The sequence below is a fragment of the Pongo pygmaeus genome, chromosome 9 (assembly GCF_028885625.2).
Source record: "Pongo pygmaeus isolate AG05252 chromosome 9, NHGRI_mPonPyg2-v2.0_pri, whole genome shotgun sequence".
Taxonomy (NCBI): Eukaryota; Metazoa; Chordata; class Mammalia; order Primates; family Hominidae; genus Pongo; species Pongo pygmaeus.
Window position 1 is genome coordinate 9,149,746 of NC_072382.2, and position 13,791 is coordinate 9,163,536.

Consider the following 13,791-nt stretch of genomic DNA (forward strand, 5'->3'; position numbering starts at 1 on the left):
CCTCTGACGTGGGCGCGGGCTGCGCAGGGTGGCGCCAGACCCCAGCCGCCTCCCAGGGGCTAGACTGAGCCCGGCACAAGGGGTGTGAAATAGAATTTATTGTGGCTCTGATTATGTACACGTGAGATGACCTGGCCAGGCCGGCCGGGCTCACATGGTTTGTACAATAAATACATCTGCGGGGCGGGCTCTCCGCAGCCGGGAAGGGCCACTGCCACGGTTCAGTCCAGCTTCCGGGCTCCCAGCTTCATGGGGCCCTTGGCCACCTTCCTCTCGGCGCGTTTGGCCTCCATCTCCCGCCGCCGCTCTTCGCGCTTCTTCCGGGCCAGCTCAGCCTTGACCTGTCCTGGGGTCAGGAAGGGGAGCCCCGGTCTCAGCTCTCCAGCCAGTGCCTGCCGGGGGCCTGTAGGGGCGGGCTAGTCGGGGGAGCCCTAGTCTTCAGCCCACCCAGGGGAAGCACTTACGACTCTCAGTCTCGAGGCCCTCCCAGTTGTCCTCACCCCAAGAGTCCGGCCTTGGCTGTAAAGAGAAGTGTGGGCTGCAGTGGGGCCCACTTCTGGCTGAGGTCCACCATCTCTACCCTCTTGCCAGACCCGTGCTGGGTACCTGGGTGCTGGGACGTGCAGACAGGGTAGCGAAGGGGTCGCCCTTGTCGCTGGACTCTGGGCCACCCCAGTTATACTCGCTGGCCAGCCGCGTACCCTCAGGAGGTGGCTCCTGGGAGCTTGGCTCCTGCCAGCCCTGTTCCCAGGAGCCCTCAGCTTCCCAGCTGCTCCAGTCGGACTCTGGGGATTTGGAGGATTTGTGGTCGGAGTTGCTGACCTGTAGAAGAGCAGGAGGGGGAAGTAGCCCTGGGCCCAGGGAGGAAAGAGCCCTATACACACACACCCACGCCAGACCCAGCTCACCTGACTAGCACGGCTCACTTGGCCCCCGGTGCTCCACTCGTCCTGCTGGGCCAGCACAGACTCGGCCTCCTGCTGCAGTGTGGGAAGGGACCACTGACTCCCACCCCATGCTAAAGAGCAAGTGAGCCCGCCCCAGCACCATCCCAGCCACGGGCCCCACCACTGTCTTCTGCCTTCCTCCTCATTTGCTCCTCAGGCTCTGTTTCCCATCTATTAAATGGACGCTGACCCTGGCCTGCCCTCACCCCTCTTTAAGGCTGGGGAATGAGATCTAGATGCCCCTTCCAACAGCCTTGGGGGCCAGAAACTGCTGCTGTCAGCCAGATGGGGAAATTGGGCCCCCAGCTCTGCCCCATTCTGAGGACAGCCCCAGTCCTCCCTCAGCCCAACCTGAGCCCATCCCCCAAGCAGAACTGGTCTGGTTCTAGACCCAGGAGTGGCCTCTCCTTGCTGACCCCCGCAGCTGGGTGGGCACTGGAGGAGGGGAAGAGGGACAGTGTGGGTGAGAGTGAGGAAGTTCAGGGAATGCCCCAGGCACCATCTGCCCGGCCTGTTCCTGGGGCCGCTGGGGTTGAATGGGGCCTGCTGCTGGCTCTGGCCTACAATGGCCACTGCATGAGGCCTACGTGCCAGGGATGCGGTGCTGATGAGGACAGGCCAACTCCAGCCGGGACCCACAGAAGCTCCCTGAATGGCAGCCTGTGGATTTGAGCTGGGGTCCCCTGGGGAGGCTCCCTCAGCCCCACACACCTCCAGGCTGCCCCAGTCTTCGTCGTCCCATCTGTCAGCAGCGCTGCTGTCCTCTGCTGTGTCCTTGTCCTCATCCTGCGTCTCCCAGTGGCCTGAGGTGGTAGGGGCGGCAGGAACAGGGGTGGGGGCCGGGGCAGGAACTCCTGGGGAGCAGAGGCTCACTGAGCTTTCAGGGGGGTCTTGGGTCAGGGCAGAGGCTGCTAGGGGAAGGAGGCTACTGGGGGGAAGGGGCACCAAGGAAGCCCACAGGGTGACTAGAGCCTACCCCAGCTCCTATATCCCCCTCACCATCCCCGGGGGAGTCAGACAGTAACAGTTCCTGGGTGCCTGCAGCTCCCAGCCCTCTCAGCCACCGATGCAGCCAGGCCAGGACACTCACCTTCAGGCGTGGGTCTTTGGGGAATGTTGGTTTCTGTGGGGGCAGTGGTTGGGTGCGAACGGATCAGCTTGGAGGTGAGTGAGGAGACCCCGGTCACGGCCCAGCCTGCCCAGCTGGCTGCGGCTCCTCCCATGCCAGGGCTGGAGGCTGCATGGACATCCTTCTCTGGGCAGTGGCATGAGAGAGAGGTGGGTTTGGGCACGTCAGGCACCCATGGGTGACAGGACAGCAGGAACTGACAGTGCCCTGCAGCTGCCCCTGCCTTCTCCAGGCCTGAGTTCTCCCATCTGTGAAGGGGGAGCTGAGTCAAGTCTGCTCACTAGGACCTTTCAGAAACTCCAGTGGGGGTGGGACACAGGTCACAGTCAAGGACATGGCAGGGAAAGAGGGAACACGAGTGTAGGCCACTCACCCACTTCCTCCAGCTGGGTCGGGTCCTCCGACACAGACTCCAATTTGGACAGGAAGCTCCGAATGGCCTTGAAGGCCTGTGGGTTAACAAGGGGCAGAGCTGGGGTCTCTGGGGTTCCCAAGAACCTACCAGGCCAGCTAGGGCCTGACATCCCCTACAGCCCCAGCCCAGGGCCCAGGCCCAGCTGTGCCTCACCTGGTCTCGCACAGATTTCTCAGGATCTACAGTGAGACCGCAGAGCACAGGCAGGATCTTGTGGGCACAGTCGTTCATTGAGTAGAGGTTGTGGGTGGCAGCAAAGCCCAGGACACCCGCAACCCGGGATGGTGCAAACGGGTCCTTAGTGGCTCGGCTGAAGGCAGAGGTAAGGACCCTGTGTCTGGTCTACAATGGGGCAGGAAAGAGGGCTCCTGAGTGTACGGTCAATGTTGGGACCCAGAACCACCAGCCCTTACTTCCCAGAATGGGGCCACCCATAGGCCCCCAGAATCTGAAAAATGTGAATGAATCACTTAAATGGGGAGAGTTTACCTAAAACTCTGGACCTGGGCTTCTCTTCCCAAATCACTGGGCTCCACACTGCCTCAGGGCATGGGACCACAACAGCAGCTGTCCCCAGGGCTCGGACACAGGCTCCCTTCCTCCCTGCCCAGCTGACCGTTCATTCCTGTTAACTGTCTGGGCACGGCAAGCAACTGAACTTACAAACCCTGGCTGAGGGGATGCACACAGGCCATGGGGCCAAGCAGACCTGGATTCAGATCCCAGATCCCTCCTGGCTGTGTGACCTCGGCCAACTCATTCCACCTCTGGGAACCCAGATATGGGGCCAACAGTGTGCAGGGCCTACGTCTCTGGGAGAATGAAGGCCCCCACACACAAGACTCCTGGCCCTGGAGGAGGCTGTGGTCCTGCGACAGGGACCGGGCTCCAGCAGTTGTGCAGGACACTCACGCTAGCACTGAGGTAGGAGCCGATTTTGCCCAGGCAGACCGTGGTGTTGCAGCGGATGGGGCCCTGTTCATCCTTGGCCTGTAGCCGTGCAAAGTGCTTCATCAGCTCCACATTGAGGTTGGCCTCGTTCAGCTTTGGGGCCAGGAGCAGCATGGACTGTGGGGCAGAAATGAGTGGGAACTGTGGGCTGTGGCGGGCAAAGGGCCTTGTGCAGGAACAGCCTCCTGGCAGCCCTCATCCCAGAGCACAGCCATCAAAGCCTGCAAGGCCACCTCCCAGCCTGGGCCTGGCCCTGTCCAGCATGTTGAGGAAAGGGACCCCATTTCTGTCCCCCTTTACAGCAAAACCTCCAAAGTCCATCTGCACTCCTGTCTCCCATTTCCTCTGCTCTGCTCTCCTGACGGCACTCCACCTAGACTCACACAAACAGCCCCACACTCTGCCCAACTGGCTCAGGGTGAGGTTACTGATGCCCTCCATGGTACTAATTTCAACAGCCAGTTCTCCATCCTCACCAAACTTGACCCTCAGCAGTTCTGACACCCCTGAGATTTCCCTCCCTGAAACTTTGGTCTCTGGTCTTCCAGGACACCAGCCCCTCCTGGTTCTCCTCTGACCTGGCTGGCTGCTCCTTTTGCTGAGATTCTAACGTTCACACACTCGGAGCCGATCTAGAGGGCTCTTTTATATCTAACACTCTTGCCCTAGGTGATCTCGGCCATTTCATGGCTTTAAATGCCATCTTGTGAGCTGACAACCCCCAGGCACATACCCCTAGCCCAGACTTCCCTAAATTTCACACATGCATAACCAGTGGCCAACTCGACATCTCCATCCAGCTGCCTAACAGAAACAGCCAAGATGGGGCCCAACATGCTTGCATCATCTTCTCAGTAAATAGCAACTCCTAACCTTCCAGTTGCTCAGGCCACAAGCCTCAGAGCCACCCTCGTCTCCACATCTTTTCTGTTTTTGAGATCGAGTCTCACTCTGTCACCCAGGCTGGAGTACAGTGGTGCGATCTCTACTCACTGCAACCTCCGCCTCCTGGGTTCAAGCAATTCTCCTGCCTCCGCCTCCTGAGTGGCTGGGATTACAGGCGCCCACCACCATGCCCGGCTAATTTTTTGTATTTTTATTTTTATTTTATTTTTTTGAGACAGAGTCTTGCTCTGTCGCCCAGGCTGGAGTGCAGTGGCGCAATCTCGGCTCACTGCAAGCTCCATCTCCGAGGTTCACACCATTCTCCTGCCTCAGCCTCCCAAGTAGCTGGGATTACAGGCATGTGCCACCATGCCCAGATGGTTTTGTATTTTTTAGTAGAGACAGGGCTTCGCCATGTTGGTCAGGCTGGTCTCGAACTCCTGACCTCAGGTGATCTGCTTGCCTCAGCCTCCCAAAGTGCAGGGATTACGGGCATGAGCCACCGTGATCAGCCAACAATACATATTTTCTAATTCTGTTGTATTGTCTGGCAAGCCCACTCTCTGTGCCCTGGAAAGGAAGCTCCATGAGTGCAGGGGGCTGGGCACCTCATGCACGCTGCCTCCCAGCATGGGGCTTGGGCCAGGAACAGGCAGATGCTTGTTGTCTGCTGAATGGAGGACGTGCTCCCCCGCCAGCTGCCAAGCTGCACCCACGGCCTGAACCCACACAGCAAGGACAGTGCCTGCTTGGACCCATGGGCCAAAGCCAAGACCTCTGTGTCTAGGGTGAGCCCCTCCAAGCCTTGGAAAACCAGGGGTAGCCACTCTGGGCCTGGCCACACCCACCTTGACCGTCTGCTCCCGGATGGCGGGGTTGGTGTCCAGGAAGCCATGTACGACGTGGGGGAAGATCTGGGTGTTGACCGTTGGCTCGTCAAGGTACTGGATGAACTGCTCCATCTGTGGCCCAGGTTGGGATGTGTCAACACGGTCAGCCCTTCCCACTCTATCCCCATAGCCATGGAACCGCTCCTGGCTTAGCTTTTCCACCCAGCAGGCACTGGTCAGCCAGGTCAACCTCCTGAGCCACCACCCAGGTGTTTGGCCTCAGGCCCAGGTAGAGGAGTGAGGAAAGGCCAGGAGGGCGCTAGGAAGGCCTGGCTCATAGTCCAGCTCATCTGGCCATCCTCTCAGAGCCTCTTCTATTTTTTTTTTTTTTTTTGAGACAGAGTCTTGCTCTGTCGCCGAGGCTGGAGTGCAGTGGCGCGATCTCGGCTCACTGCAAGCTCTGCCTCCCAGGTTCAAGCGATTCTCCTGCCTCAGCCTCCTGAGCAGCTGAGATTACAGGCACCTACCACCACACCTGGCTAATTTTTGTATTTTTAGTAGAGACGGGGTTTCGCCATGTTGGCCAGGCTGGTCTTAAACTCCTGACCTCAGGTGATCTGCCTGCCTCAGCCCTCCCAAAGTGCTGGGATTACAGGCATGAGCCACTGCGCACAGCCTGAGCCTCTTCTATAAACGAGGGTATCACCCCTGCCCTGCTCCTCCCCGCCTGCCCACAGTGTCACGAGGAGGACTAGTGCGTTTGGTGGTCGCAGAGGGAATGGCACTGGGAGCCGCTGGTACTTCCTAGATCCCATCCATCCTGTCTGATGCTCCCAGCTGCCCTGGGGTTGGCAGGAGAAAGACTGTATCCCTACTCTAGAGGGCCAGAGGCACGGAGCCAGGAGAGGGGGCATTAGAGCGCTGCAGCCTGGGCAAGCTGGCCATTCCCAAAACTGCCAAGGAGCCCTGTGCGTGGCCAACTTTCTGAGAGCCTGGCCTCAGTGGGTCCCTCAGTTGTGTGTATGTTCAGGGGTGGGATTTCTGGGGTCCCTGTGCAACCAGGGCAGGTGCCTCCCCAGCCACCAGGGTGGGTTCTGGGTGGGGTGGACCACCGCGGAGTCTGGTACAGAGGCCTCACCTGCTGCAGGAGGCGGATGCGCATGGCCCGGTCAGTGGATGAGAACATCTTGACCACCACAGGGATAATCTTCTGCTGATACTCCTCAGCGCTCAGGAACTTGCCCACCTGAAAGGGCAGGAAGACGGGTTCAGCAGCTCACAGAAATGGGCTGACTTTGCTGGGCTCATCTAAATTCCTGGGGCTGATATCCCAGGGTGGGAATGAAGTGATGGCGGAGTGGGGGGCAGGCATTTCCTCAGCAGCTCCTCTACCCATATTCCACCTCAGCCTTGCCCTTAACCTTTCTGGGCCAAGGCCTCTTTCAGGAGGCTGATGAAAGCTCTGGACCCCTCCTTACAAACAGGAACCTTTATGCCATATGCAGAAATTCTGCCTGCAATTTCTGGGGGTCCTCAGCTATACAGGACTTGCTTGTCTTCTCCGTTCCTGGCAAGTCTTTCAGACGAAAGGGTTCTCCCCAAGGGGAGGAGGGCAGGGAACGCCAGGTGCCCAGAAAAAGGCGTGCTGGGGTCTGAGGAAGAGGTGGAAGATCCAGCCCCCAGAAGTCAGGTGAGCTGAGTGCTAAGCAGTCAGGAGGGAGGATGGCGAAGTGGGGTGGTGAGTAGGTAATCCCCCGGGGCCCTGGGAACCAAGGTGCACAGGTCAGACCCGGGGAGATGGAGGAAGGGCTGAGGGTTGTGAAGCCAGAGGTTTGTGGAAAAAAGGATTTTAGGGGCAGAGTCTCTCCTCCCCAGGGGACAGCTGGTCAGGTACCTGTTTATAGACACTGGCAGGAAGCTCCTGCTCATATGGGCTTGGGTCTGCCCTAACCAGCCTGCCCTACCCCAGGGCCTTCTCTTTGGCAGTTCCTGTGCACCCAGCCAGCCTTCTGGACCCCACAGTTCCACTTACCTTGAAGAGGGGCGTGAGGACAACGGCCCCAGCATTGCCGAACTCGAAGGCGGTCAGCAGCTGGGGCAGCACCTTGTGCCGACAGAAATCCTCAGGGAACGTGTCCAGGCTCTTGCTCAGCTCCTGGAAGAACTTTTGCTTCTCGGCTGGCTCTTTGATCTGGGGGAGTGAGGACGGGACCCGGGGAAGAGATCAGCCTGGTTTCAGCCCAAACCCAGCCATGGGTGAGGACAAGGAGAAGTGACGCTTATGGGCTCCGGAGCCTGGCTGCCTGGGTTCAAAGCCCAACTGTCCCACTTACCGGCCATGTAAAATGGGATAATAGCTCTACCATCTACGGGATAGTTCTGGGATTCAACCAGAAAATGCACATAAAAGCTGCAGCATAGGCTGGCACACGGCAGATGCTGGGTGGGTTAGGGACTGTTGCTGCCATTGCGGCCACCTGACCTGCTGCTGGGAGAGCAGCCACGAGGGGCAGCAGAGGCATCACTAGGGGCATCAGGCCCTGTATCAGTGTTGCCTCTACTGCTCGCCACCCAGGATGTGAGCACAGAGGAGGAAACTGAAGATCAAAGAGGTGAAGGGGCTTACTTGGTTCCCCTGCCCTGGCTGGGTTGGGCATGAAGTTCCTGGTAGGTTGTGGGAAGGCAAGGATTAGGTACACTTTACCCCCAGACCTCATCCTCTCACTGAGCCAAAATGGATCAGCCTGTAAGCTCAACGGTCTCCTTTAGTCCTCCTAACCCCCCTTTGAGGCCATAATACCCCCAATTCATATTTATTGAGCACAGATTATGAGCTAAAACCTTTACACAGATTATCTCAGTCCTCTTCACAACTTTACCAGGTAGGTGCTAATGTAATCCACATTTTACCAACAAGGAAGCTGAGGCACAGAGAGGGCAAGGAGCTTGTCCAAAGTCACACAGCTAAGAAGCAGTCAGAGGAGGGTCTGACTCAGTGGTTTGGCACCTCTCCTGTGCTGTACCCTTCAAAAGATGCTGTCACTCCCCCCATTCACAAAGTGGGAGACGGAGCATCAAGGTCAGCAGCCAAGAGTGGCCAGGCAGGGGTCATGACCCAGTGTTGTGTTCCAAAGTCCCTGTGCTCTCTGCTGTACCACCACCCCCATAGCCGTGGCTTGGCCTGGGAGAGGCGACCTCTGGCTTGGGACAAGGAGGACCTAGATGGCTCTTGAGCAGCTCAGACCAGTGTGGGAGGCCGGCTTGGTGCTCTGATCACATGGTTCAGTGGGGCCAAGGCCCAGAGAGGCTAAATCACATCCAAGGTCATACATCAAGAGAGTCGCAGCTGGGTTCTCCCCACCAGTCCATGTAACAATGGGAAGAGGGGCCCCTGGGCACTGCCCTCCCATGTTCTCCTGGAGGCTCCCGAAACCCTATTTCCTATGGGGTACGCTTTAAGGAGAAGGGCAGCTTGGCAGAGCCAGCCGTATGAGGAGAACTCCAGGTAACAAAGTTCCTGCTGCCCCGACACTGCCCAGGAGGCAACGGGGCCTCAGCGTTTCCAGCAGCTTCTCCTTCCAGGTTTCCACCCTCCAAAGGCCCTCCCCGCCCCGCAGCATCTGAGTCAAGATTCCATGACCTCTGCTGGGTCAAGGTCTGTGGAGTGTCTGCCACTCTCCTCCCCGGCTCCTGATTCTGATTCTCAGCCCCTGCTGTTTTCCCCACACACAGCTGGGTCCGGGCATTGCATAGGGCAGAGCCTCCCTCCCTCCTCCCTACAGCAACCCTGCAGGCCAGTGCACCCGGATGCTCCTCACTATACACATGTGGAAACCAAGGTTCAGAGGCAAAGCAGAGGGCTCCCTCCTCAGTATCTCTCCGTGTGCTGTCGCCTCTGCCTGGAACTCTTCCTCCAGGTACCATCCCTCTGGCTCCCACCGTCATGTCCTTCAGGCCCCAGCTCCAATGTCACACTTCAGAGAGCCCATTCCTGAACACCCACTCCAGTACTTTCCTTCCTGCACTGGTTTTTTCTTTTTTTTTTTTTTTTTAAGATTGAGTTTTGCTCTTGCTGCCCAGGCTGGAGTGCAATGGTGCAATCTCGGCTCACTGCAACCTCCTGCCTCCCAGGTTCAAGTGATTCTCCCACCTCAGCCTCCGGAGTAGCTGGGATTACAGGTATGCGCCACCATGCCTGGCTAGTTTTTTGTATTTTTAGTAGAGACGGGGTTTCTCCATGTTGGTCAGGCTGGTCTCAAACTCCTGACCTCAAATAATCCACCAGACCCAGCCTCCCAAAGTGCTGGGATTACAGGCGCGAGCCACCGCACTGGCTGGTTTTCTTATTTATGGTGTTTTTTTGTTTGTTTGTTTGTTTATTTTGAGACGGAGATTTGCTCTTGTTGCCCAGGCTAGAATGCAATGGCACGATCTTGGTTCACTGCAACCTCCACCTCTCAGGTTCAAGCGATTTTCCTGCCCCAGCCTTCCTGAGTAGCTGGGATTACAGGCATGTGCCACCACGCCCGGCTAATGTTTGTACTTTTAGTAGAGATGGGTTTTCTCCATGTTGGTCAGCTGGTATCAAACTCCGGACCTCAGGTGATCCACCCGCCTCAGCCTCCCAAAGTGCTGGGATTACAGGCGTGAGCCACCGCACCCGGCTCTTATTTATGGTTTTTATGTTTTCTGTCTTTCCCCCAACAAGAGTTCCCAAGGGTGGGGATCTGGTCTGTTTACTTTTTGCTAGATCCTTGAGGACAGTGATCTAGGTCTGCCTCACCTTCCTCCACACCGTGCTGCCCACACCCCTGCAGCCAGCACAGGGTGTTACACCCCTGGGGACCAGAGCCAGAATGTACACGTGGAGTGACTGGAGTAACCAGAGCTGGCTCTAAACGCCTGCTGGGCGCAGAACACTACCCCACGCACTTTCAACTCTGACTCCTCATTGGGTGCCTTTGAAGTAGGTACAGGTTGAGTCTCCCTTGTCCAAAATGTTTGGGACCAGAAGTGTTTCAGATTTCAGATGTTTTTGGATATTGGAATATGTGCATTATACCAATTCAACATCTTTTTTTTTTTTTTTTTTTTTGAGACAAAGTCTCATACTATCACCCGGGCTGAAGTGCAGTGGCGCAATCTCGGCTCACTGCAACCTCCGTCTCCTGGGTTCAAGTGATTCTCCTACCTCAGCCTCTTGAGTAGCTGGGATTACAGGCGCCCGCCCAGCTTATCTTTTGTATTTTTAGTAGAGATGGGGTTTCTACATGTTGGTCAGGCTGGTCTCGAATTCCTGACCTCAGGTGATCCACCCACCTCAGCCTCCCAAAGTGCTGGGATTACAGGCGTGAGCCACCGCGCCCGGCCCCAATTTAACATCTGTAATCCAAAAAAATCTGAAATGCAAAATGCTCTAATGGGCATTTCCTTGGATTGTAATGTTGGTGGTCAAAAAGTTTCCAGTTTTGGAGTACTTAGATCATGCATTTTCGGATTAGGGATGCTCAACCTGTACTATTATTGGGACTGAACTTCAGCCAAGGGAAGTCACAGGTTTGAACCCAGATTGGCCTAACTCCACAGTCCATGCTTGTCTCCTGAGGGTCAAATTGTGAGGTACCCTGAAAAGCAGGGTAGGGGCAGAATGAAAAAGGTGGGGTTGAAGCCCAGGGTGGGTTGGGGGCTTACCTGAATCTCTTCCAGGAAGAGGTTGGTCTCTACAAAGCGGTTGCTCATGAAGCCACCAGGTGCCCGGCAGTTCTGCAGGAAGCGGGCTGGGTTGGGACGCACCTTGGGGTTTGCTCCCACCAGCTCACAGTAATGGGGCACCAGCGATTTGGGGATCTGTAGGGGAGGGGTCAGTGTCAGGACAGGGGTAGCCAGCTGGCAGAGGGGCTGAGGCAGGACAAAGAACCAGGGGCAAGAAACTTACCTTCCCAGGGTTGCGTAGGGCTGCTGCCCGAGGTAGGGGCCCATTGAAGACTTCCCAGATGAGGCAGCCCAAGCGCCACATGTCTGCTGACCTGTGGCAGTGACCCAGAGCTCTTAGGGCCCCACCAACCACCTGCACAGGCCTCCAGCCTGCCTTGGGCCCCAGGCACCCACTGCATGCCAGGGCCTGACTATGTCCCTCAGCTGAGCCATCAGTCCCAAGAGGCAGGTTTCATTAGCCTCACTTAACAGATAAAAAAAAAACCGAGGCTCAGAGAACTAGGCACATCTGTGCAGGTCACAGAACTTTTAAGTTCAGAATCACCCAACCCCGAATGCTGTGTTCATCCTGCCCTACCGCCCTGAGGACCCTGGGGGCAGAGGAATGTCCCTCACTCCTGGGACACTGATTCCCTCCCCAGCCAGGCAGCAGGGGACAGGGGAGTGCCAACTAGTCTAGGAGTCCTGAGGCTGCAGGGGCCTCCAGGACAGGGCAGGTTGGGGTGCGCTGCCCCCAGTCACCCACCACTTCTCTCTGACCACTGTGCCACTGCTGTCAGCCAACTCCGGGGGGTCATACTGCTCAAGCTCGGGGATCCCCTTGCGGGGAGGTCCCCCACCGTTGCCCTGGGCTGAATACATGTAGTCCAGGCCCCCAAGCTTCCACTCGCCAGCTCGGTCCACGAACACGGCGGCCATGCAGACATTGTTGTGGATGAGGCTGCAGTCGTTGACCAGGAAGCTGAGGGCTTTCTGGGGGCAGAAGGAGCCATCACGCCCCAGCACCTGCAACCCCCCATCCCTGCTCTCATCACCACTGCCCCCCACCTCACCACGATCTGGTGTAGCCCCCAGGAGATCTCCAGCTCCTTCAGGCCACTAGCCTCCACTCTCGCCTTGAGGTATATTCCCAACGGGGTCACAGCCTCTGTCACGACGTGGAGGCATTTTTCTGTCTGGGGAAGGGGACACAGGGTTATCAAGGGCGGAGGGGCAGAGAGGAAGGAGAGATAAGCGACTTAAAGTGGGGAGAGATGGGGAAGAGGAAACCAAATCTGGGGGTGCTGGGGCACATAGGGTGGAAACAGGGCAGGAGGGGAGACAGGAGTGGGTAACCAGAAGATAGTGAGGGGCAGAGACCGGCAGGCAAGGCAGCGGGTACCTCCAGTCCATCGATGTAAGCCAGGATGTTGGGGTGCCGTAGAGTTTTGAGGCGCTTGAAGGCAGCTTTGGCCACCTGGGTCTGGTCTTCCGCGCCAGGCTTCACATCATAGACGAAGATGGACACGGGGCTGCCTGTGGCCTAGGGGAGGGCAGCGGGGCCTGAGATGGTCCCAGAGCTGTTGTGTGGCCGGAAGACAAGGGCCGGCAGCCAGGTCTCTCCCCAGGTCAGCCTTAGGGACACTTCGCCGGGCCCACGTGACCCCGGCCCTGTCCGCCTGTCGGTCCCTCGGTCCCTCGGTCCCTCCGCCCGCCACGTAGGCACTGCCCGCCCCCTCCCCGGCCCGCTACCCCTTGGCTCCGCCGCCACGTCAGGCCGGGCGCGACGCGACGGGGCCGGCGGCGCGGACTAGGCAAGGCCGAGGTCGGCCGCGGCCTACGGAGCTCGGCCGCACTTACCTTCTTGCGGCCGCGGTGCAGGGCCCAGGGCCCGGGCGGGCCGCCCTCTGGGGGCTCCGGGATGAGCTCGAACGGAAAGTCCCGGACCGGGTCCCGGGCAAAGAACCACATCGTCCCCACCGCCGCCGCGGGCTCGGGCGCCTTATCTCCGGGTCCTCCGGCCGCCCGAGCCGGGACGGGGCGGAGAGGGGGCGGGGCCTGCGTCGGACGGGGGCGGGGCCCTGGGCCAGAGCGGGGCCCAAGTCTAGGCGGAGCAAGACCTGAATTGGGGCGGGGAGGGGCAGAACCCGAGTTGGGGCGGGGCCAAGGTAGGGGCGGGAGAGGGGCGGGGATGGGGTGGGCTAGGGAGGGGCGGGGATGGGGGGGCTAGGGAGGGGCGGGGATGGGGGGCTAGGGAGGGGCGGGGATGGGGTGGGCTAGGGAGGGGCGGGGATGGGGGGGCTAGGGAGGGGCGGGGATGGGGGCTAGGGAGGGGCGGGGAGAGGGCGGGGCCAGTCCGGGGCGGCGGGCGGTACTAAGATCAGTATTCCGCCGCCGGATAACTCACTTAAAACCCTCCAAGCCTGTGAGTCCTTATATCTAAAGGGGCCTTAATCCTAAAGGATAATAGAGCCTGCCTCCTAGCGTATTGTAAGGATGAGAGCTTAAGAAGGGACAGACGGATGGGGAAACCGAGGCAAAAAGGGGGAGAGGTAGGGAGACTGACAGGCATGAGAGGGTGCAGTGAAGAGTGAGGCAGAGACCCAGAGAGCGAGACTGGCCCCACGCCACTCTCTCCCACCAGCAAGTGGGTGCCTCCAGGCTCCGAGGAGGAGTCCATGCTGGTGAAGCGACCATGAGAGAAGCACGAGGAGACGCCCCAAAGAGTGTGGGTGAGAGGCAGAGAGTGAATCCAAGGTTCCAAGGAGGTCCAGAACCCCGGGGCAGGAGCGGGCACCCAGGAAATGGAGGAAGGAGAGACTGAGGAGGGAAGAAGAAGTGACCCCAAGAAAGGAGGGATGGAGAAGGAGCAGCTGGGCAAGTCCGGAAGAGGCCAAAGGGCTGGGAGGGGCCCCTGCTCTCCTGGGCTCAGCTGCCCAG

At 58.6% G+C, this 13,791-nt stretch overlaps 1 protein-coding gene across 11 annotated transcripts; it reads right to left on the reverse strand.

The window, feature by feature from the left end:
• Positions 1-83: 83 nt before the first annotated feature.
• SCYL1 (SCY1 like pseudokinase 1) lies at positions 84-12,938 on the reverse strand. 11 transcript variants are annotated; one of them, XM_054440682.2, is made up of 18 exons: positions 12,712-12,938; positions 12,254-12,394; positions 11,925-12,047; positions 11,618-11,844; positions 11,093-11,183; positions 10,849-11,004; positions 7,190-7,348; positions 6,296-6,403; positions 5,176-5,289; positions 3,404-3,559; positions 2,645-2,833; positions 2,450-2,525; positions 2,038-2,202; positions 1,659-1,801; positions 909-977; positions 607-822; positions 465-519; positions 84-346 (listed from the first exon to the last, which is right to left on the reverse strand). In XM_054440682.2, exons 1-18 carry the CDS (start codon positions 12,820-12,822, stop codon positions 222-224), a joined length of 2,424 nt encoding a protein of 807 aa, XP_054296657.1. In that variant the 5' UTR covers positions 12,823-12,938; the 3' UTR covers positions 84-221. The 11 variants fall into 11 exon arrangements, with proteins under 11 accessions (XP_054296657.1, XP_054296656.1, XP_054296658.1 ...); XM_054440681.2 differs by having other exon boundaries at positions 909-980; XM_054440683.2 differs by having other exon boundaries at positions 909-980; positions 1,659-1,750; positions 12,712-12,915.
• Between the last annotated feature and the right edge of the window lie 853 nt (positions 12,939-13,791).

What these genes read in the sequence shown, in the direction of transcription:
- SCYL1 (XM_054440681.2), bottom strand. Translation starts at nt 12,822, where the DNA reads ATGTGGTTCTTTGCCCGGGACCCGGTCCGGGACTTTCCGTTCGAGCTC. An exon ending in GCTCCTACCTCAGTGCTAGC is followed by an intron (nt 2,834 to 3,403) that starts GTGAGTGTCCTG and finishes GCCCCATTGTAG; the next exon opens with ACCAGACACAGGGTCCTTAC. An exon ending in GACCCAGCTGGAGGAAGTGG is followed by an intron (nt 2,203 to 2,449) that starts GTGAGTGGCCTA and finishes GCCACTGCCCAG; the next exon opens with AGAAGGATGTCCATGCAGCC.